The 24501-nt window shown below is 41.2% G+C and overlaps 1 protein-coding gene across 1 annotated transcript in view; it reads right to left on the reverse strand.

Annotated features, from left to right (window-relative positions):
• Positions 1-22892, reverse strand: part of LOC106564830 (complement C3) — a 54985-nt gene extending 32093 nt beyond the window's left edge. Inside the window, exons 1-15 of the mRNA XM_014131265.3 lie at positions 22734-22892; positions 20134-20329; positions 19113-19281; positions 18434-18504; positions 16361-16449; positions 16189-16271; positions 12365-12452; positions 12105-12207; positions 11819-11939; positions 11603-11718; positions 11257-11409; positions 10955-11164; positions 9519-9713; positions 9128-9283; positions 4172-4301 (exon numbers count right to left, since the gene is read on the reverse strand). Coding sequence (XP_013986740.3) covers positions 4172-4301; positions 9128-9283; positions 9519-9713; positions 10955-11164; positions 11257-11409; positions 11603-11718; positions 11819-11939; positions 12105-12207; positions 12365-12452; positions 16189-16271; positions 16361-16449; positions 18434-18504; positions 19113-19281; positions 20134-20329; positions 22734-22807 — 1954 coding nt within the window. The 5' untranslated portion in view covers positions 22808-22892. The remainder of the gene's footprint in view (positions 1-4171; positions 4302-9127; positions 9284-9518; positions 9714-10954; positions 11165-11256; positions 11410-11602; positions 11719-11818; positions 11940-12104; positions 12208-12364; positions 12453-16188; positions 16272-16360; positions 16450-18433; positions 18505-19112; positions 19282-20133; positions 20330-22733) is intronic.
• Between the last annotated feature and the right edge of the window lie 1609 nt (positions 22893-24501).

Genomic DNA, 24501 nt, shown 5'->3' on the forward strand with positions numbered 1-24501 from the left:
TGTCTCTGGGCAAAGAACAGCAGCAGAATTTGTGAGTGGTCAGCCTGGGGACAGTGACACTGAGATGCGCGTTCACGAGACTACTCCATTTTTTTCTTTCAGCCTTTGAATGAATACAACGTTTCCCGGTTGGAATATTATCGCTATTTTACGAGAAAAATAGCATAAAATTAGATTTTAAACAGCGTTTCACATGCTTCGAAGTACGGTAATGGAATATTTTGAGTTTTTTTGTCACGAAATGCGCTCGCGCATCACCCTTCGGATAGTGACCTGAACGCACGAACAAAACGGAGCTATTTCAATATAACTATGGATTATTTGGAACCAAAACAGCATTTGTTGTTGAAGTAGAAGTCCTGGGAGTGCATTCTGACGAAGAACAGGAAAGGTAATCAAATTTTTCTAATAGTAAATCTGAGTTTAGTGAGCACCAAACTTGGTGGGTGTCAAATTAGCTAGCCTGTGATGGCCGAGCTATCTACTCAGAATATTGCAAAATGTGCTTTCGCCGAAAAGCTATTTTAAAATCTGACACCGCGATTGCATAAAGGAGTTCTGTATCTATAATTCTTAAAATAATTGTTATGTATTTTGTGAACGTTTATCGTGAGTAATTTAGTAAATTCACCGGAAGTTTGCGGTGGGTATGCTAGTTCTGAACATCACATGCTAATGTAAAAAGCTGTTTTTTGATATAAATATGAACTTGATTGAATAAAACATGCATGTATTGTATAACATAATGTCCTAGGAGTGTCATCTGATGAAGATCATCAAAGGTTAGTGCTGCATTTAGCTGTGGTTTTGGTTTTTGTGACATATATGCTTGCTTTGAAAATGGCTGTGTGATTATTTTTGGCAGGGTACTCTCCTGACATAATCTAATGTTTTGCTTTCGCTGTAAAGCCTTTTTGAAATCGGACAATGTGGTTAGATTAACGAGAGTCTTGTCTTTAAAATGGTGTAAAATAGTCATATGTTTGAGAAATTGAAGTTATAGCATTTTTTAGGTATTTGTATTCTTCTCAGGTTTTGGCCTGCCATATGAGTTCTGTTATACTCACAGACACCATTCAAACAGTTTTAGAAACTTTAGAGTGTTCTCTATCCAAATCTACTAATTATATGCATATTCTCGTTTCTGGGCAAGAGTAGTAACCAGTTTAAATCGGGTACGTTTTTTATCCGGCCGTGCAAATACTGCCCCCTAGCCCCAACAGGTTAAACCAACCCATTGGAATGACTTCGATTGTCACACCCTGATCTGTTTCACCTGTTTTTGTGATTGTCACCACCCCCTCCAGGTGTCGCCCATCTTCCCCATTATCCCCTGTGTATTTATACCTGTGTTTCTGTTTGTCTGTTGCCAGTACGTCCAGGGTGCAGCTGCAATGCTTCCTGGAGTTCGCCAACTTTTATCGCAGCTTTATCTGGGGTTACAGCACCCTGGCCTCCCCCTATCTGCCCTCACCTCTACCAAGATTCCGTTCACGCGGTTCACGGCCGTGGATCGGGGGCGTTCCGGGACCTTAAACATCACTTCACCATGGCTTCGATCCTGGTTCATCCGGATCCTTCCTGTCAGTTCGTGGTGGAGGCCGATGCGTCGGATGTCGGAGTGGGGGCTGTTCTGTCTCAACGTTCTGTCTCAACCCCGGAGCCCGAGACCATCCTTCCCACCTCGTGCCTGGCGATGGCACTCAGCTGGGGTATCTGGAAACAGGGCCGGGAGACGCAGTGGTTCGGCTGGGATGTTTGTGCTTGATGCTGTCCGCTTCGCGGTCCTGAAGTGGGCCCATTCCTTCAGGCTTGCCACAGGTCTCCCTGTCTGATGGCAACACTGCCATCCTGACCGTGGTGGATCGCTTTTCCAATGCCACCAACTTCATTCCTCTCCCCAAGTTACCCTCTGCCAAGGAGATGGCCCAGCTCATGGTGCAGCACGTCTTCCGGATCCATGGACTGCCCGTAGACATGGTCTCTGACCGCGGCCCTCAGTTCTCGTCCCGGTTCTGGAAGTCATTCTGCACCCTCATTGGGTCGTCGGCCTGCCTGTCCTCCGGCTTCCATCCCCAGTCTAACAGCCAGTTGGAATGAGCCAACCAGGACCTCGAGACCACCCTGCGCTGCCTGGTCTCCGCCAACCTCACCACCTAGAGCCAGCAGCTGGTGTGGGTGGAATACGCCCGCAACACCCTTCCCTGCTCTGCCACGGGCCTATCAACATTTGATTGTTGCCTGCGGTATCAGCCCCCGCTCTTCCCTGAGCTGGAAGAGGAGGTCAACATACCTTCTGCCCAGATGTTTTTCCGCTGCTGTCATCGTCCCTGGAGGAGAGCTCGGTCGGCCCTCCTCAAGACCACATCCAGGTATCGATGACAAGCGGATCGCCATCAGATCCCAGCTCCCCGGTATCGTCTCGGGTAGAAGGTATGGCTATCCATCCGGGATCTGCCCCTCCGGGTGGAATTCCGCAAACTCTCCCCCCGGAATATCGGCCCGTTCCCCATCTCCAAGATCATTAGCCCCTCTGCTGTTCATCTTCTGTTGCCCCGTACCCTTCATATATGCATTCCACATTTCATGTGTCCAGAGACAAACTCATGTCTCACAGCCTTTTGTCTCCCGTTTCCAGGCCCACCCCTCTCCCCAGTCTTATCGATGGCCAACCGGCTTACATGGTGAGAAGTCTCCTGAAGGTTCGACCTCGGGGCAGGGGATTCCAGTACCTGGTTGACTGGGAGGGTTACTGTCTCCATCCCCCTCCAGGTGTCACCCATCTTCCCCAATATCCCCGGTGTATTTATACCTGTGTTCTCTGTTTGTCTGTTGCCAGTTCGTCTTGTTTGTTCAAGTCAACCAGCGTTTTGTGTCTCAGCTCCTGCTTTATCCAGTCTCGCTTTTCTCGCCCTCCTGGTTTTGACCCTTGCCTGTCCTGACTCCGAGCCCTGACCACTCTGTCTGACCCTGAGCCTGCCTGCCGACCTTTACATTTGCCCTCCTCTGGATTACCGACCTCTGCCTTACCCTGAGCCTGCCTGCCACCCAGTACCATTGCCCCACCTCTGGTTTACTGACCCCTGCCTGCCTTGACCTGTCTATTGCCTGCCCCTGTTGGAATATTAAACTATTGTTTATTTGACGTGGTCTGCATCTGGGTCTTACCTTCATACCTGATATCGATAGCAACAGTGAATCTATTTAGTTTTGCCCAGCCTATAGTTTTTTTCTGATACTGGATATAACGTTGAAGATCTGACATTGTTTTAAAAGGTACAAAGGTTTGTCGATGATGAAATTTGGTTACCATGATGACATAATCCTGTGGTTGAAATTTCACCCTCAAAACAACAGTTCCCTTCCCTTTTTCCAAAAGTTGGACTTTTTTCAAATCCAATTTATTTTCCACATAGATTCAATGTCACATATGTTTTTCATTTCCATTTAAGTCATTTAGCAGACGCTCTTATCCAGAGCGACTTACAAATTGGTGCATTCACCTTATCCAGTGATATCCAGTGGAACAACCAGTTTACAATAGTACATCTATATTTTTTTTGGGGGGGGGGGGGGGGGTAGAAGGATTACTTTATCCTATCCCAGGTATTCCTTAAAGAGGTGGGGTTTCAGGTGTCTCCGGAAGGTGGTGATTGACTCCGCTGTCCTGGCGTCGTGAGGGAGCTTGTTCCACCATTGGGGTGCCAGAGCAGCGAACAGTTTTTTGACAAATGATGTTGAAACAACGTTGATTCAACCAGTTTGTGCCCAGTGGGTAGTGACACATTGCCTCTATCAAACCAATAAAGTATTTTGAATGGGTGCAGTTCCAAAGAGACATTGAGTTAAAAAAAAATACCTCTGACTTGCAGCAAGCTATCGTGCATAAGATAGAAAACAAATGCCGCATAGGCTACTAAAACAGAGACACGGACAAAACAAGAAAAAATTACGAAAAATTGCCTCTACTAAGGCAATCAAATCCGAGCGCTGAATGCAATTGACTCCAACCGTTCCCATTCAAACTAAAAATCCAAATGTGAAGTTCGCCTGACTTCCAATAGTCAAGTGAACGAGATAGGAATTTGGAAGGCTGGCCACGCAAGACTAGGCAGGCCTGAATGTGTATTTCAGCTTTTATATAGAGGCCTTATACTTGGGATTCACATACCTGTCCTCTGAGGGGTGTCCCCTGCACCGCTGGATGCAAACACCAGCCCAGCATCGTAGAAAACCCCCATACTGTCCATTCCACTCCCTGCAGTGCAGCCTGTGTCATGTTTCTCTATTATGTCCCAGATCTAAGGATGGATTCATGCACATACCAATACCATGTACACACACACACACACACACACACACACACACACACACACACACACACACACACACACACACACACACACACACACACACACACACACACACACACACACACACACACACACACACACACATTTACCTATTCTTGTGGTGACAAAACAATTGATTTGCATTCATAATCCTATTTTCCCGAACCCAACCGTACACTTAACCCTAAACCTAAACCTCTAACCCTAATTCTAACCCTAACCCCTAAGCCTAAAATAGCCATTTTCCTTGTGGCGACCGGCGAAATGTCCACACTTGTCCAAACGTTCCTATTTTACTATCCTTGTGAGGACTTCTGGTCCGCTTCTGGTCCGCACAAGGATAGTAAAACCAAAAACACACATACACACAAATCAGCTAAGTACGAATACATTCACAAGTGTTGGTGGGCAAGTAGGGCACAATCTTTTGTTAGGTCCAAATTTATTTCAGTCTAAAAGGACATAATACAAACGGAAATGTTGCATCTATCAAAAACCCATTTAGCAATTTGTTTTTATTTGAAGATTCTCCTAGTTGAATTCCCTCGTAAATTCATTTGAGCAGAATTTTGTTAAATACAGTGCATTCGGAAAGTATTCTGGCCATTCCCTTTTCCCACATTTTATTACGTTACATTTTGTTACGTTTTAATCCTAAATAGGATTATTTTTTTAAATCCTCATCAATCTACTCACAACATGATGGAAAAGTGAATATATATTTTTTTGCAAATGTATAAAAAAAAAATAAAGTATTTACATAAAGTTGAAGTCGGAAGTTTACATACACCTTAGCCAAATACATTTAAACTACGTTTTCCACAATTCCTGACATTTAATCCTAGTCTTAGATCGTTTAGGATCACCATTTTATTTTAAGAATGTGACAAGTCAGAATAATAGTAGAGAGGGTGATTTATTTCAGCTTTTATTTCTTTCATCACATTCCCAGTGGGTCAGAAGTTTCCATACACACAATTAGTATTTGGTAGCATTGCCTTTAAATTGTTTAACTTGGGTCAAACGTTTCGGGTATCCTTCCACAAGCTTCCCACAATAAGTTGGTTGAATTTTGGCCCATTCCTCCTGACAGAGCTGGTGTAACTGAGTCAGGTTTGTAGGCCTCCTTGCTCACACACACTTTTTCAGTTCTGCCCACAAATTTCCATGCGATTGAGGTCAGGGCTTTGTGATGGCCACTCCAATACCTTGACTTCGTTGTCCTTAAGCCATTTTGCCACAACTTTGGAAGTATGCTTGTGGTCATTGTCCATTTGGAAGACCCATTTGCGACCAAGCTTTAACTTCCTGACTGATGTCTTGAGATGTTGCTTTAATATAGTGACAATTTTCCTCCCTCATGATGCCATCTATTTTGTGAAGTGCACCAGTCCCTCCTGCAGCAAAGCACCCCCACAACATGATGTTGACACCTCCGTGCTTCATGGTTGGGATGGTATTCTTTGGCTTGCAAGCCTCCCTCTTTTTCCTCCAAACATAACGATGGTCATTATGGCCAAACAGTTCTATTTTTGTTTCATCAGACCAGAGGACATTTCTCCAAAAAGTACGATCTTTGTCCCCATGTGCAGTTGCAAACCTTAGTCAGGCTTTTTTATGGCGGTTTTGGAGCAGTGGCTTCTTTCTTGCTGAGTGTTCTTTCAGGTTATGTCGATATAGGACTCGTTTTACTGTGGATATAGATACTTTTGTACCTGTTTTCTCCAGCATCTTCACAAGGTCCTTTGCTGTTGTTCCTGGATTGATTTGCACTTTTCTCACCAAAGTACGTTCTTCTCTAGGAGACAGAACACGTCTCCTTCCTGAGCGGTATGACGGCTGCGTGGTCCCATGGTGTTTATACTTGCGTACAATTTTTTGTACAGATGAACGTGGTACCTTCAGGCGTTTGGAAATTGCTCCCAAGGATGAACCAGACTTGTGGAGGTCTACAATTTCTTTCTGAGGTCTTAGCTGAATTATTTTGATTTTCCCATGATGTCAAGCAAAGAGGCACTGAGTTTGAAGGCAGGCCTTGAAATACATCCAAAGGTACACCTCCAGTTGACTCAAATGATGTCAATTAGCTTATCAGAAGCTTCTATAGCCATGACATCATTTTCTGGAATTTTCCAAGCTGTTTAAAGGCACAGTCAACTTAGTGTATGTAAACTTCTGACACAGTGGAATTGTGATACAGTGAATTATAAGTTAAATAATCTGTCTGTAAACAATTGCTGGAAAAATGACTTGTGTCATGCACAAAGTAGATGTCCTAACCGACTTGCCAAAACTATACTTTGTTATTAACAAGAAATTTGCGGAGTGGTTGAAAAATGAGTTTCAATGACTCCAACCTAAGTGTATGTAAACTTCTGTAACTATTCAGACCCTTTGCTATGAGACTCGAAATTGAGCTCAGGTGCATCCTGTTTCTATTGCTCATCCTTGAGATGATGAGATGTCCACCTGTGGCAAATGTAATTGATTGAACATGATTTGGAAAGACACACACCTGTCTACATAATATTCCATAGTTGACAGTGCATGTCAGAGCAAATACCAAGCCATGAGTTCGAAGGAATTGTCTGTAGAGCTTCGAGACAGGATTGTGTCGAGGCACAGATCTGGGGAAGGGTACCAAAAAATTGTTTGCAGCATTGAAGGTCCCCAAGAACACAGTGGCTTCCATCATTCTTAAATGGAAGAAGTTTAGAACCACCAAGACTCTTCATGGAGCTGGCCGCCCAGCCTAATTGAGCAATCGGGGGAGAAAGGCCTTGGTCGGCGAAAAAACCAAGAACCCAATGGTCATTGACAGAGCTCCAGAATTTCTCTGTGGAGATGGGAGAAACTTCCAGAAGGACAACCATCTCTGCAGCACTTCACCAAGCAGACCTTTATGGTAGAGTGGACAGACAGAAGCCACTCCTCAGTAAAAGGCACATGACAGCCAGCTTGGAGTTTACTAAAAGTCACCAAAAAGACTCTCATACCATGAGAAAGAAGAGTCTCTGGTCTGATGAAACCAAGATTGAACCCTTTGGCCTGAACGCCAAGCATCACGTCTGGAGGAAAGCTGGCACCATCCCTACGGTGAAGCATGGTGGTGGCAGCATCATGCTGTGGGGATGTTTTTCAGCGGCAGGGACTGGGAGACTAGTCAGGATCAAGGGAAAGGTTAACGGAGCAAACTACAAAGAGACCCTTGATGAAAATCTGCTCCAGTGCGCTCAGGACCTCAGACTGGGGTGAAGGTTCACCTTCCAACAGGACAAGGACCCTAAACACACAGGCAAGACAATGCAGGAGTGGCTTCGGGACAAGTCTCTGAATGTCCTTGAGTGGCCCAGCCAGAGTCCGGACTTGAACCCGATCTAAAATCTCTGGAGAGACCTGAAAATAGCTGTGCAGCGACGCTCCCCATCCAACCTTACAGAGCTTGAGAGGATCTGCAGAGAAGAATGGGAGAAACTCCCCAAATACAGGTGTGCCAACCTTATAGTGTCATACCCAACAAGACTCAAGCCTGTAATTGCTGCTAAAGGTGCTTCAACAAAGCACTGAGTAAAGGGTCTGAATACTTATGTAAATGTGATATTTCATTTTTTTTATATCTAAATATGCCAAAAATGCTTAAAAATATTTTTTTGCTTTGTCATTGTGGGGTATTGTGTGTAGATTGATGAGGGAGAAAAACAATTTAATCCATTTTAGAATAAGGCTGTAACGTAGCAAAATGTGGAAAAAGTCAAGGGGTCTGAATACCTTCCGAATGCACTGTACCCACATGGCTTTTTTTTTAAAAACACGTCACTTTTTTATACCCACATGAAATACATTCCATGGGGTCTGAGATTATTGACACCATTGATAAAGATTAGCAACAATGACTGTATAAAATTATAAATCAACTATTGTACGCTCCAAAATTGGGAAATTATATTATTTTATGCTAATACATTTCTCTGAGAAAGAGATGTTGTTTAACAAGTAATTCATTTATTCTAAAAAAGGGTGGATGTCAAAATTACTGACACCCCTAAAGATTGTTATAAATACAGTTGTCAACATTTTTTGCATTTGGTCGCATATTGCTAGTACACAATGACTACATCAAGCTTGCATTTGAAGTTCCAATAACAGGGGAGGTTAGCAAGTCTTGGGGGGTATCATCTTGGACCCTCTCATCATCATTATTCACGATTCATTCAGGACTGTCCTTAATCATGGTGGCATCCACATTAATGTAGAAGTGTTTAAAAACATATTTTATCCTAAAAGGACACAATACACTATTTACCATTCATTTCTATTGGGCACAAAATAATCTGAAACACAACCAAAACGAACTGCAAATGCATCCAACAAGTGTGTAGAGTCACAAGCTTGATGTATTCATTGCGTGGTAGGAATATGGGACCAAATACTAAACTTTTGACTACTTTATTGATAAGAATCTTTCGTGGTGTCAATTTTTTTAAACTCTACCTTATTTTTTATTAGTTGTTAAACAAAATCTCTTTCTCTGAGCAATTGCAATAGTATAAAATAATAGAATTTCCAAATTTTTTGGGACATGCAATATAACTCAGTATTTCTTTTAAACAGTCATTTTTGCGTATCTTTTTCAAGCATGTCAATCATTTCGGACCCCACTGTAGGTATGGACTAACATCAATAAATAAACAATTATGGACAATTTAGATGAGAAGACTCAGAGTCTTATTCATTAGGTGGCAGAAGTAGGGTATGTTCAGTCTGCAGTTCTTCACCTTAGTCTGAGTAAGTTGGTTTTTGTCATTCAAGATGTAGACCCCTTTATCCACAGCCACAAGTCCCACCCTGGCCTCTGAATCACCAATGACAGACAGGGTGACTTCTTCCCCAGGTGCATAACTAGCACTGGGTCTGACAGCATCCACTTTTAGCTGTGGGACACAGACAGAGGTAATGTTTGAGAAGTCTTGAATACAATACCTCACATAGAAATACTAACACAGCAAGGCAACAGTTTTAAGAGGGGGCAATGGGCAAATGGGTATAACAGTAGAAAGGTTGGACACAGGGATTGAACCCCAAACTCCGGTGGAGAGTGGTAGATGTGACTAGAGCCATGTGTAACCACTAGACGATGGGTTCTGTACAGTGAGGCAACATTCTTACCGATCCCATGCACGTATCCTTGACGTCGACCCACACAGAGTCAGACACAACCTCTTTCTGGCCCACATGGTAATATGCCACAATCCGGAAGGAAGGGATCATATCCTTGTTCACCGTCAGAGAATGTGTCACCAGTCCTTGTCCATTCCTCCACTCTAACCTTTGGGAGGAAATGAGCTGTCCTTTGCTCAAGATCTGTGAACACAGAGACTTGTCAGTATTCATCTCTACGGGGAGGACAAACTGGCACTAACTGGAAAAGAGTGCCAGCCAGTGATGGGTGGAGTCAGAGAGTTCCCGGTTTAAGTAAGGAACAGAGTGGGAGGCATTGGTGCACAACTGAGCAAGAGGACAAGTACATTAGAGTGTCTAGTCCTCAACTGGCAGCTTCAATAAATAGTACCCGCAAAACACCAGTCTCAACGTCAACAGTGAAGAGGCGACTCCAGGGTGCTGGCCTTCTTGGCAGAGTTGCAAAGAAAAAGCCATATCTCAGGCTGGCCAATAAAAATAAAAGATTAAGATGGGCAAAATAACACAGACACTAGATAGAGGAACTCTGCCTAGAAGGCCATTCGCCTATTCACTGTTGACGTTGAGACTGGTGTTTTGCGGATACTATTTATTGAAGCTGCCAGTTGAGGACTTATGAGGAGTCTGTTTCTCAAACTAGACACTCTAATGTACTTGTCCTCTTGCTCAGTTGTGCACTGGGGCCTCCCACTCCTTGTTCTATTCTGGTTAGAGCCAGTTTGCGCTGTTCTGTGAAGGGAGTTGTACACAGCATTGCACGAGATCTTCAGTTTCTTGGCAATTTCTCGCATGGAATAGCCTTCATTTCTCAGAACAAGAATAGACTGACGAGTTTCAGAAGAAAGGTCTGGCCATTTTGAGCCTATAATCGAACCCACAAATGCTGATGCTCCAGATGCTCAACTAGTCTAAAGAAGGCCAGTTTTATTGCTTCTTTAATCAGAACAACAGTTTTCAGCTGTGCTAACATAATTGCAAAAGGGTTTTCTAATGATCAATTAGCCTTTTGAAATGATTAACTTGGATTAGTTAACACAATGTGCCATTGGAACACAGGAGTGATGGTTGCTGATAATGGGCCTCTGTATGCCTATGTAGATATTCCATTAAAAATCTGGCATTTCCAGCTACAAAAGTAATTTACAACATTAACAATGTCTACACTGTATTTCTGATCAATTTGATGTTATTTTAATGGACAAAACAAAATGTGATTTTCTTTCAAAAACAAGGACATTTCTAAGTGACCCCAAACATTTGAACGGTAGTGTATATATATTTTTCTTTTTACATACCACACGATACACATCATGCAGCATTTTTACCCTGTAATGTTGGCAACCAATGCACCACAGCTTGGTCAAATGCACAAGTCTAAATGATTAAAGTTGACTGGTACACACCAGGCAGGTTATCTCATGTTTGGGATGTTGGGCCGCAGGACTGCTGCCGAGGCTTAGGTCTACTTTGAGTCGATCTTCGATTTTGACCTCTGCAGAATGGATGCTTATGTGAATGTAGTTCTGTGAGTTGTCTTTTGATTTATAGGGCTTGGCAGTCATCGTCTGTGTGCCCTGCCTGTCATCTCTAAGTCCATTGACGTTGGTCTTCACCTGTGTTGAAATAAAGCAACAAAATGAATGACTACAAGGTGTCAACACTGTTCTTGACACAATTAAAAAACATGTTTGGTTTTTGAACTTGCCATGATAGACAGCTCAGCAGTGCTCACATCCATGTTAATTGTCATTTTGGCAATACCATTTTCTTGTGTCTTCCCCTGCACTTGTTTGTCTTTGTGTAAAGCCTCCACATCGATACCTTTGGCTGGAGAATCATCTGGATTGGTCACATACACCTAATGGTACAAATTCAAAGTGGTACAATTAGACCAATAGGTGGGAAAGACAGTGCAAGCCCAATATACCATCCTACCCCTTGACCACAGTTACTTGGTTGGTTTCCATGGTTAAAATAACTAGGCAACACTTTGGAATAGCATAGTAATTGAGTTAATGTAGAACACAGTGATTGAATGTTCTTAAATGTACCGAGATGTCATAAGGCATTCCTGGTTTGAAGTACAGTGGGGTCTTCTTGAAGTGAATGCTATACGGTGACTTGACTATGAAGATTCCCTTTTTCTCTGCTTTCACCATCTCACTCCCTGAGGGATAAAACCAACACCTTCCCTGTTTTGAGATTGAACACAAACGCACACTTCATAAGATGCAAAAGTATGCACGTACCACAAACACTCTACTTACCTGTGTCTGTTAACACATTGACTGATATGTAGAGGGATTTCTGCAAAAGGTTATTGATGTCTCGAAAAGTTTCTTCAATGTGCTGCATCTTCAGAACCGCTTTGCCCACTCCTTCAATAAGCTGCATTCGTAAGAAACAGAGCAAAGATGTCTGTCTGTCAGACTTCTTGTGATATTCTAGCTATAAAGCTCATCAAATATAGACTACCCATGGGGAATGTTTGTGAATACCTATATGTGTACCGAATTATCCAAATAAACTCCCTCCCATATTACATGCACAAACCTCCACTCTCTGGAGAGAGCCGGGAAAACTCGTCCTGCCATCTCCTTGGATCACCCCAAACACCACAAAACCAAATCCTGTCACAGGCTTCCCAAACAGGTACCTTCAGACCCAAACCAGAAATACCAGATAATGGGGGTGGGGGGGGGGGGGAATAGAGGAGTACTGTAAATTAGATATGTTAAGTAGCAATTTTAGTTACTAGTTACCATGGAAATAACAACAATAAATATATTTTGACATTCTACAATGGCTCCAACCTGGCATCAATGTTGACCGATAGCTCATGATCATCAACGTAGAAGAAGGACTTGCTCACTGTCAATTTGACTTCAAAGCTGGGTAGAACTAGATAGGAAGAATTAATATAATGAACAAAAATATAAATGCAACATGTAAAGTGTTGGTCTCATGTTTCATGAGCTGAAATAAAAGATCCTCAACATTTTGTAAACACACAAAGTGTACTTCTCAAAACTTTGGTGCAAAAATGTGTTTACATCCCTGTTAGTGAGCATTTTTCTACTTTGCCAAGATAATGCATCCACCTGACAGGTGTGGCACATCAAGAAGCTTGTATTGGGGACAATAAAAGGTAACTCTAAAATGTGCAGTTTTGCCACGCAACACAATGCCACAGATGTCTCAAGTTTTGAGGGAGCATTGCACTGTAGGAATGAGAGATGAAACTGAGGGTTTGCTGAAGAATTTCTGCACAAACTGTCAGAAACCGTCTCAGGGAAAATCATCTGCGTTCTAATCCTCACCAGGGTACTAACCTGATTGCAGTTCGTCGTCGTAACCGACTTCAGTAGGCAAATGCTTGATTCAACTGTACTGGGTAGATGGCATACAGTGTGTATGGCGTCACGTGGGCGAGTGGTATGCTGATGTCAACGTTGTGCCCCATGTTTGTCACGTCCTGACCATAGAAAGCTGTTATTTTCTATGGTAGAGTAGGTCAGGGCGTGACAGGGGGGTTTTCTATTTTAGTTTTTCTATGTTGTTATGTTCTAGTTTTGTATTTCTATGTTGGGTTTTGTTTGGGATGATCTCCAATTAGAGGCAGCTGGTCATCGTTGTCTCTAATTGGAGATCATACTTAAGTAGGTGTTTTTCCAACCTGGGTTTGTGGGAGATTGTTTTGAGTAAGTGTATGTTGTACTTTTCGTCACGGTTTGTTGTTGTTGTTGTTGTTGTTGTTGTTGTTGTCATTCAGTTTATTTTGTATGTATTGCATACTTTCACAGTTCAATAAAATATGTGGAACGATAATCACGCTGCACTTTGGTCCGCTCCTCTCTACGACAAACGTGACAATGTTACGGTATGGGCAGACATAAGCTATGGACAACGAACGCAATTGCATTTTAGCAATGGCAATTTGAACGCACAAAGATACCGTGACGAGATCCTGAGGCCCATTGTTGTGCCATTCATCCGCCGCCATCAGCTCATGTTTCAGCATGATAAAGCACGGCCCCATGTTGCAAGTGTCTTTACACAATTCCTGGAAGCTGAAAATGTGCCAGTTCTTCCATGGCCTGCATACTCACCAGACATGTCACCCATTGAGCACGTTTGGAATGCTTTGGATCGACGTGTACGACATCGTGTTCTACTTCCTGCCAATATCCAGGTACTTCGCACATCCATTGAAGAGGAGTGGGACAGCATTCCACAGGCCACAATCAACAGCCTGATCAACTCTATTTGCATGAGGCAAATGTTTGTCACACCAGATACTGACCGGTTTTCTAATCCACACCCCTACCTTTTTTTAAGGTATCTGTGACCAACAGAATCATATCTGCATTCCCAGTCATGTGAAATCCATAGATTAGGGACTGATGAATTTATTTTTAGTCTGTTCACCCTCTCTTTCGTATCGTCCGAGATTCCTAAAGATTGGAAAGCTGCCTCAGTCATCCCCCTCTTCAAAGGGGGAGACACTCTAGACCCAAACTGTTACAGACCTATATCCACCCTGCCCTGCCTTTCTAAAGTCTTTGAAAGCCAAGTTAACAAACAAATCACTGATCATTTCGAATCCCACCGTACCTTCTCTGCTGTGCAATCCGGTTTCCGAGCTGGTCACAGGTGCACCTCAGCCACACTCAAGGTACTAAACGATATCATAACCGCCATCGATAAAAGACAGTACTGTGCAGCAGTCTTCATCAACCTGGCCAAGGCTTTCGACTCTGTCAATCACCGTATTCTTATCGGCAGACTCAACAGCCTTGGTTTCTCAAATGACTGCCTCGCCTGGTTCACCAACTACTTCTCAGATAGAGTTCAGTGTGTCAAATCGGAGGGCCTGTTATCCGGACCTCTGGCAGTCTCTATGGGGGTACCACAGGGTTCAATTCTCGGGGCGACTCTTTTCTCTCTATATATCAATGATGTCACTGTTGCTGCAGGTGATTCCTTGATCCACCTCTACGCAGACGACACCATTCTGTATACATCTGGCCCTTCTTTGGACACTGTGTTAACAAACCTCAAAACAAGCTTCAATGCCATACAACACTCCACTTCCATGGCCTCCAACTGCTCTTAATTGCTAGTAAAACTAAATGCATACTTTTCAACCGATCGCTGCCCACACATGCCCGCCCGACTAGCATCACTACTCTGGACGGTTCTGGCTTAGAATATGTGGACAACTACAAATACCTAGGTGTCTGGCTAGACTGTAAACTCTCCTTCCAGACTCACATTAAGCATCTCCAATCCAAAATGAAATCTAGAATCTGCTTCCTATTTTGCAACCAATCCTCCTTCATCCACGCTGCCAAACATACCCTCGTAAAACTGACTATCCTACCGATCCTCAACTTCGGCGATGTCTTTTACAAAATAGCCTCCAACACTCAAATCAGCAAACTGGATGCAGTCTATCACAGTGCCATCCGTTTTGTCACCAAAGCCCCATATACCACCCATCACTGCGACCTGTATGCTCTCGTCGGCTGCCCCTCGCTACATATTCATCGCCAGACCCATTGGCTCCAGGTCATGTATAAGTCTTTGCTAGGTAAAGCTCCGCCTTATCTAAGCTCACTGGTCACAATAACAACACCCACCCGTAGCACGCGCTCCAGCAGGTATATCTCACTGGTCATCCCCAAAGCCAACACCGCCTTTGGCCGCCTTTCCTTCCAGTTCTATGCTGCCAATGACTGGAACGAATTGCAAGAATCGCTGAAGTTGGAGACTTGTATCTCCCTCACTAACTTTAAGCATCAGCTATCTGAGCAGCTTACCGATCGCTGCAGCTGTACACAGCCCATCTGTAAATAGTCCATCCAACTACCTACCTCATCCCCATATTGTTTTTATTTACTTATTTTGCTCTTTTTCATACCAGTATTTCTACTTGCACATCATCATATGCACATCTATCACTCCAGTGTTAATTTGCTAAATTGTAATTACTTCGCTACTATGGCCTATTTATTGCCTTACCTCCTTACGCCATTTGCACACACTGTATATAGATTTTTCTATGGTGTTATTGACTGTACTTTTGTTTTTCCCACGTGTAACTCTGTGTTGTTTTTTGTCGCACTGCTTTGCTTTATCTTGGCCACGTCACAGTTGTCAATGAGAACTTGTTCTCAACTGGCCTACCTGGTTAAATAAAGGGGAAATAAAAAATAAAAATAAAAATTCAATTGACTGATTTCCTTATATGAATTGTAACTCTGTAAAATCTTTGAAATTGTTTGCTAGTTGCGTTTATATTTTTGTTCAGTTAATTTAGTTTATATAGGCCCTATTTATTATATATAAACACTCCAAGTCCTAGACTAGCCAGGACTGTTCTTAAAGGGCAATTCCACCACAACTTTGGTGCATTTCTAGGTTTTATTGAAAGAAATATATAAACTAAAATGTTCTACATAATGGCATCATTAGAGATTAAAACATCTTGTCTTTTTAACCACAGATTATAGAAATGTGCCATTTTCACATATGTAGACTGGTACAGTATGGTTCTGGAGATAATGAATATGAGGTTGAAAAGTGGTGGAATTGTCCTTTAATAAAAGGCTACCCAAATGAATACCCTTCTTACCATATTCTTTCACCTCGAAATCTGCAGTGAAGTTCTTATGTGGGGTATTCTTGAAGGTTGCCACCACTTTCCAGTTTCCATAGCTATATTAAGAGAGAATGAGAGCAGAAGAGTTCACAGGCAAAAGTGTTCCTGATAAGTGTGTTAGGATGATTGAATAACAAAAACAAACCTGGTGATCTCTGGGACAGTGAAGTCTCCAGATGTCATTCCATTATCTGGTTTGTAATTTTTCTGCTTTAAGGTGATTCCATCAGGATTCTACAAGTAAACAATATACAGTCAGAAGTTTACATACACTTAGGTTGGAGTAATTAAAACTTGTTTTTCAACCACTCTACAAATGTCTTGTTAACAAACTATAGTTTTGGCAAGTCGGTTAGGACATCTACTTTGTGCATGACACAAGTCATTTTTCCAGCAATTGTTTACAGACAGATTATTTCACTTATAATTCAATGTATCACAATTCCAGTGGGTCAGAAGTTTACATACACTAAGTTGACTGTGCCTTTAAACAGCTTGGGAAATTCCAGAAAATTATGTCATGGCTTTAGGAGCTTCTGATCGGCTAATTTACATCATTTGAGTCAATTGGAGGTGTACCTGTGGATGTATTTCAAAGCCTACCTTCAAACTCAGTGCCTCTTTGCTTGACATCACGGGAAAATTAAAAGAATTCAGCCAAGACCTCAGAAAAAAATGCTAGACCTCCACAAGTCTGGTTCATCCTTGGGAGCAATTTCCAAACGCCTGAAGGTACCACGTTCAAACAATAGTACGCAGGTATAAGCAAAATGGGACCACGCAGCCGTCATACCGCTCAGGAAGGAGACGCGTTCTGTCTCCTAGAGATAAACGTACTTTGGTGCGAAAAGTGCAAATCAATCCAAGAACAACAGCAAAGGACCTTGTGAAGATGCTGGAGGAAACAGGTGCAAAAGTATCTATATCCACAGTAAAACGAGTCCTATATCGACATAACCTGAAAGGCCGCTCAGCAAGGAAGAAGCCACTGCTCCAAAACCGCCATAAAAAAGCCAGACTACGATTTGCAACTGCACATGGGGACAAAGATCGTGCTTTTTGGAGAAATGTCCTCTGGTCTGATGAAACAAAAATAGAACTGTTTGTCCATAATGACCATCCTTATGTTTGGAGGAAAAAGGGGGAGGCTTGCAAGTCGAAGAACACCATCCCAACCGTGAAGCAAGGGGGTGGCAGCATCATGTTGTGGGGGAGCTTTGCTGCAGGAGGGACTGGTGCACTTAGTTATTAGAGTGGTTAGCCTAGTGGTTAGAGTGTTGGACTAGTAACTGAAAGGTTGCAAGATCAAACCCCTGAGCCGACAAGGTAAATATCTGTCGTTCTGTCCCTGAACAAGGCAGTTAACCCACTGTTCCTAGGCCGTCATTGAAAATAAGAATTTGTTCTTAACTGACTTGCCTAGTTAAATAAAGGTAAAATAAAAAATAATAAACTTCACAAAATACATGGCATCATGTGGTAGGAAAATTATGTGGATATATTGAAGCAAATGGACAATGACCACAAGCATACTTCCAAAGAGTTGGCAAAATGGCTTAAGGACAACAAAGTCAAGGTATTGGAGTGGCCACCACAAAGCCCTGACCTCAAGCCTATAGAAAACTTGTGGGCAGAACTGAAAAAGTGTGTGCGAGCAAGGAGGCCTACAAACCTGACTCAGTTACACCAGCTCAGTCAGGAGGAATGGGCCAAAATTCACCCAAATTATTGTGGGAAGCTTGTGGAAGGCTACTCGAAACGTTTGACCCAAGTTAAACAATTTAAAGGCAAAGCTACCATGTACTAATTGAGAGTATGTAAAGTTCTGACCCACTGGGAATGTGATGAAATAAATAAAAGCTGAAATAAATCATTCTTTCTAGTATTATTTTGACATTTCACATTCTTAAAATAAAGTGGTGATCCTAACTGACCTAAGACAGGGAATTTTTACTAGGATTAAATGTCAGGAATTGTGAAAAACTGAGTTTAAATGTATTTGGCTAAGGTGTATGTAAACTTCCGACTTTAACTGTACATGATATGTGAAAGAATACATGGACAGATCACAGATAATTAATCTGTTGCTGCTCAAGATTTACAGTAGTAAACATTTGTAATGTCAGAAAATACCTATTTTGTTAACGGGCCATATGCATCAACCACTACTAAGGAAGTATTCTCAATGCAGTTTCATTTTTTTATGAGGACAACTTACCATAATTTCCACATTGATGGTATCTGTTACAGGCACTAGACCGGAGTTTAAGGAAAAGACTCTGTAAAACACTAAGAATGCAGTTTAAGATGTTAGGTTTATATAGTGTAACACACTTTTATCTGTGGATTAATTAGAGTAACACGGTTTTGACTCTGGATCAAAATCACCCAAATGTTCATCTCCCAGCTCGCTAGATACCTCATTTGCACATGCTGTATATAGATTTTTCTACTGTATTATTGATTATATGTTTGTTTATTCCATGTGTAACTTTGTGTTGTTGTATGTGTCGAACTGCTTTGCTTTATCTTGGTTAAATAAAGGTGAAATTATTATATATTTTTTTAAAGATAAATGTCCATTAATGTTTCATGTGACTTTCGACCTGACCCCAAATGAATCAAACTGATTCACAGGGCAAAGCATTTCCGGCAAATGACAGATGGGTAGGTCACATTTTTAGCCCAGTGGGCCTGTCTAACTAGTTTTTTTTTATCTGGCTAATATTGGTGGCCTCAAGAAAAAAACATGGGCCGTGTGGTGGCCTCAAGTTAAAAAAATGGTCCGGCTCATTAGAAATAATAGGGTCGATTTCTGGTTCCAGTCCGCCCCTGAGCAGAGGTGATTGCTGAGCAATGCTAATTCGAAGACTTTAGGTCAGTGGGCTCAGCCATACCTTTACTTTCTGGCGTGTAAATGGTTTTGTCCGTTTGTACAAATATGTAGCCGGTTTGAAAGGAGACCAGGACTACTTTTTCAAGACTGCGGCCTGGGAACTCAGCTTGCAGGTACACATACTGGTTCCCTGTGTAGTCCTCATCAAAGAAGTCAGGTCCCTCCAAGATCTGACAAGTTTGAGAAAACACAGGTGATGAGGATTTTTTGTGCGAAGTACACGACCACAGGTAAAATACTGAAATTAATATCTTATATGAAGTGATCTCAGATACAGTGCCTTCATACCCTTTGACTTATTCCACATTTTGTAATACAGCCTGAACTCAAAATGGATTAACCAAAAAAATATCACCCATCTACACACAGTACCCCGTTATGACAAAGTGAAAAAATGTTTTTAGACATTTTTTCAAATGTATTGAAAATTAAATGCAGAAATATCTCATTTACATAAGTATTGACAATCTTGAGTCAATACTTTCCAGTAGCACATTTGGCAACAATTACAGCTGTAAGTCTTTCTGGGTAAGTCTCTAAGAGCTTTCCACACCTGGATTGTGCGACATTTGTCCATTATTAATTTCAAAATTCTGTGTTTGAAATGCACTGCTCGACTGAAGGACCTTACAGATAATTGTATGTGTGGGGTACAGAGATGAGGAAGTCATCAAAAATCATTTTAAACCGTTTTATTGCACACAGAGTGAGTGCATACAGCGTATTATGTGAGTAGTTAAGTACGTTTACTCCTGAACTTATATAGGCTTGCCATAACAAAGGGATTGAATACTTATTGACTCAGGACATTTCAACTTTCAGTTTTGAATTTGTAAAAATAAAAAATAAATACACTTTGACATTATGGGGTATTGTGTGTAGGCCAGTGACAAAAATCGAAATGTAATCCATTTTAATTCACTCTGTAACACAACAAAATGTGGAAAAAGTCAAGGGGTGTGAATACTTTCTGAAGCCACTGTACATTTAATTTATGTAAGGAAACATATATAAAGACTTACGTTAACGTCCATAAGTGCCTGGTATTTGTTAACTAAATTCAGGGACACCGTTGTAGATGCGAGCAGTTTATCTTTTGCAGGGAAGTTCTTCACCGTGATTTTGACATTGAAATCATTGCCTGAGTAATCTTGAGCTTCAACAAAGACCCTCTCCATGCTACCCACCCGTAGAGGGTTAGGAGCAGACATGACATACCTGCAGTGGTTAAGAGAGGAGAAAGGAAGATGAAAAATATGGAGGGTGGAAGATTGATTTGTACTTAACTAAGGCCAGGATTTAATTCAAGGCACGTCATAGCACAGCACGCTATAACAGACTTTAAAGGTAATTTACAGTTGAGCTGACATGTGCAGCATTTACCATGAATGTGATCTCTGTGAATGTTGGAGAAAATGCCTTAAAAAGGCATATTGTTGGCTGTCTAGTGCACTGAATCCCAGCCTAGACCTTTTTGTTATGGAATGACTGACATCTGATCAGTGTGTTTGTACTTGCATCTGTCTGCATATGTGTTTATTGGGCATCTGTCTGCAGAAACATGCTGTGTTTGGAGCAGCATAATAATCCTTTTTAGTTCCCATTTCTCACGCCATTCATAAAGTATAGCAAAATGCTGTAATCTGCAGAGACCATCATTGTGTGTTACAAATGTATTACCCCTGAACAAGGTTCTAGTAGGCGTATGTACAAATGAGAATTGTGCAATAACAGAGCGTAAGAGATCAATGTTACACTGAATTAATTTGTTAATTAGTTAAGTTATTGTTATTAAATGTTATATTCCAATGTTATTTAATGTTATTAGTTGTATTCCTATTCCAATATTATATTTAAATTACTACATTTTTTAAAAATAATTAAAAACAACTATTGAAAACCTTTTGCTCCTAAATGTAATTTTATTGACTGCTGGGATTTAAAATCTTGCATTATTCAAATAATATTCAGTGCAATTGTACAACAAAGAAAGAACAAAGTAAATTAATGTGCAGGTGAATTAAAAAGAGGCACTTTACAATAAATCTCCTCATACTGCGGATATTAATGGTGACATGTGCAACACCATTTCCACCCCATGTTTGATTTAAATAATTAAAATAAGACAACTAGACTTAGCTTTTAATTCTTACTTACTAAATCATTTCCATATAAAACGTATTAAATGGAGTTTAAATGTAAACTGTACCCATTTATTTCCCTTTATAGTTTATTTGCCTAAGCATGACCTTCACATTTTTTTCCCAAATGTTGCTTTTTTGTTGTTAGCAATTCGACATTGTTCTTAGAAGGGGCTAGTTAGCCCCTAGTACCCTAAATGTCCGTCGGCTTTTCATAGCCGAGCATTCAGAGGTGGAGACAGTAGAGGTCGAGACGGTGGCTAAAGTAAACTGATGTTTGTAGAGGTTGTTTAAAGAAAACTAAACCATAGATTACAGTTTCTCCCAGCCAATAGACTACTTTCAGGGCGAGGAACTTCTTAACATCAAGTTGTAAAATCCGATCTTCCTATTTGACTTAAAAGGTGAACAATCCCCCCCCCCCCTTTTTTTTGGTAATATATTGCAAATTTTGGTGTAATCACAGGGGATAAAAATTCAACTGGTGTGTCATAACATTATGGGACCCGCAGTGACCATGCAAACAAAACATGAATAAATCCACAATGCATGCACAGTAACTGGTAAACAATCAATTGTATGGCACTAGCCACGTTTCCATCCATAGAGTAAAGTCATCGTCTAAAAAAAAATCACGACAGCTGTGATGGAAACTATACATTTCAGGTACAATTTTATAAATGCAGACAAATAATTTGTTTGTTTGACATGATGTGATCTTTTTGTGTCTGTAAAATTAATTATGCGAGAAATTGCGGTGGAAACTCCTTTATGCACAAATATTGATATAATAACCATCATATCGAGCTAAATTTGTAAGTCACACAATGACATGGTGTGTGGTTTTCAGTTTATCCATTCAGTTTATTAGGCTACAGATTAAGTTATGAAGTTATGATGAACTTCACAGGGTGGTTAAAAGTGCACAGTGATCTTGATGCTTCTTTCCAATAAATATTGAGGGTCTTATTCTGGTGATATGATGATCGATGCTTGACTGCCGTTTGTCAAATACAAATATTCTCTCTCGCTCTTATCCATAATAATCTCATCAACTAGACTAGCCTACCCTCACTGTATCTGCGAGCGGTTGGATAGAGCGCATTTGCCAAGACCAGAGTAGGCACATTTGCTATTTAAGTCAAGTTGAAAATGCGATGGAAACATATTGTGTGTAATGCACTACGTCATTATTGTTATTGTTGTTATTATTATCGCCATTGTAATGCACTACGTTATTACACACAGATATGTGTCCACAACTAGTCAATTTTATCCGGAACAAATCCGTAATGTCGCCAATTGGATGGAAACCTAGCTATTAATACACCATTTTTAGAAGTAGTACTTATTATTTATCAATGTTTCTATGATACGTTTACCATGACAATTCTTGGAATGATGGCTGATGTATTGCCTTTACAATTGTGGAACCAAATGTTGTACCACGTTGAAACCGATCTTATTTATGATGTACTCACAGCACTTCACCCTTGGAGAGAATAGGGAGAGATACAGCCACAGCGGCCAGCAACACCAGCTCCACCCGCATCATGTGAGTCAAATTAAAATCCAAATTAAATAGCTTCACCCAGGCTCAAGCTTTTATCGTTGCATTTTCCTGACCGTAACTGCTCTTGACCCTTCACATTGGGACGGGTGCCAGACAACACGCTCACCCTCCCTCCCTGTATTTGTTCTTAGCAGAATTGGGAATTCCCAGGACAGCGAGATACAAGACATCCCTTAAATCCCACTGTGTGTAATTGTTTATTTATTGCTGTTAAGACTTTACCTATGCATGTCAGTAAGATGGCATGTGGGTATCTTCAAAAAACGAGAACTTGGGACACCGGTTGGCTAGATAAATTAAATGAATGTGTGAAGGAGTTCAACTGAGAGACTCTTTAAAGAAAAACAATAGGCTAAGTGGGTTTCTGATAGATGCAACATTTCTGTTTCTACTTAACGTTGATCAAATAGATGTTTGAGCCATTCTTGCCCACCAATAACTGGCACATTTTTTATGATTTAGCTAATGTGTGTGTGGGTTACTGATTGATAATTTCAACGACATTTCCTGGCAGCTTTTCTCTCTCTCTGCAAACAGTGTTTGCTGTGTAATAGGCAAGTGGCAATGCCCCCAATCTTTTTCAGATAACCCTACCCAAGGTACAACAAAATACAAATGTTTTTTCACATCCCTAATCCATTTATGAAATGGATGGTTGTGTAGAAATATGTTATGCAAAAGTGGTTAAATTGATAGATACTGTGACAACCCCCTGCCCCTAAACTCAAAAAGTGCAGAATAATTCCTGGCTTGAGTGGTGATGGGCCACATAACTCATGTAACCCAATATCACGTGCTCTGATATTGCTTAAATTTGAAATAAAAGTTGTCAGTCGTATGCACTTCTTACACAAATAACACAAATAACATTAAGATATCTTATTTTATCTTGGACATGCCTGGAAACACAGAGATACAATAGGCATAAATATCTACAATGAATATTTATAATGAATGTAAGCTTTACTTTTTGGTAGTGTCACAAGCGTCGTTGTAGGTACACCAAAATGCAGCAGGTATATTAATCATCTTCTTATTAATCATCTTCTTATTTATTGAAGAAAAACACTTGAACAAAACAAACGGCGAAAACAGCCCAGTAAGGTGCACAGACTATACTAGGAACAACCACCCACAAACACAAGAGAAAACTAGCCCACTTAAATATGGCCTCCAATTAGAGGCAATGACAACCAGCTGGCTCTAATACGTTAGAGCCCTCCCCGCAAAAAAAACTCCAATATGGCTGCCACAATACCATTCAATTACTGTTTAATCACCTGTTTTATGAGAGACATTCCAATTTGTGTACTGTTATTGTCATAGGCGTCGTAAGGATTGGACCAAGGCGCAGCGGGTAAAGTGCTCATCTTCTTAATTTATTTAAAGAAAACACTTAAACAAAATAAACAAACGACGATAACAGTTCCATAAGGCTCCCAGGCTATACAGAAAATATCCACCCACAAAACACAAGTGAAACAAACACAACTAAATATGGCCTCCAATTAGAGACAACGACAACCAGCTTCCTCTAATTGGAGGTCATTGCCAAAAACCCAACATAGAAATAGAAAACTAGATACAAACATAGAAATAGAGAACATAGAACCTAAACCCAAAAACACCGAAACACACAAAACAAACACCCCCTGCCACGCCCTGACCAAACTACA

This window comes from Salmo salar, chromosome 12 (genome assembly GCF_965601325.2).
Source record: "Salmo salar chromosome 12, fSalSal1, whole genome shotgun sequence".
NCBI lineage: Eukaryota > Metazoa > Chordata > Actinopteri > Salmoniformes > Salmonidae > Salmo > Salmo salar.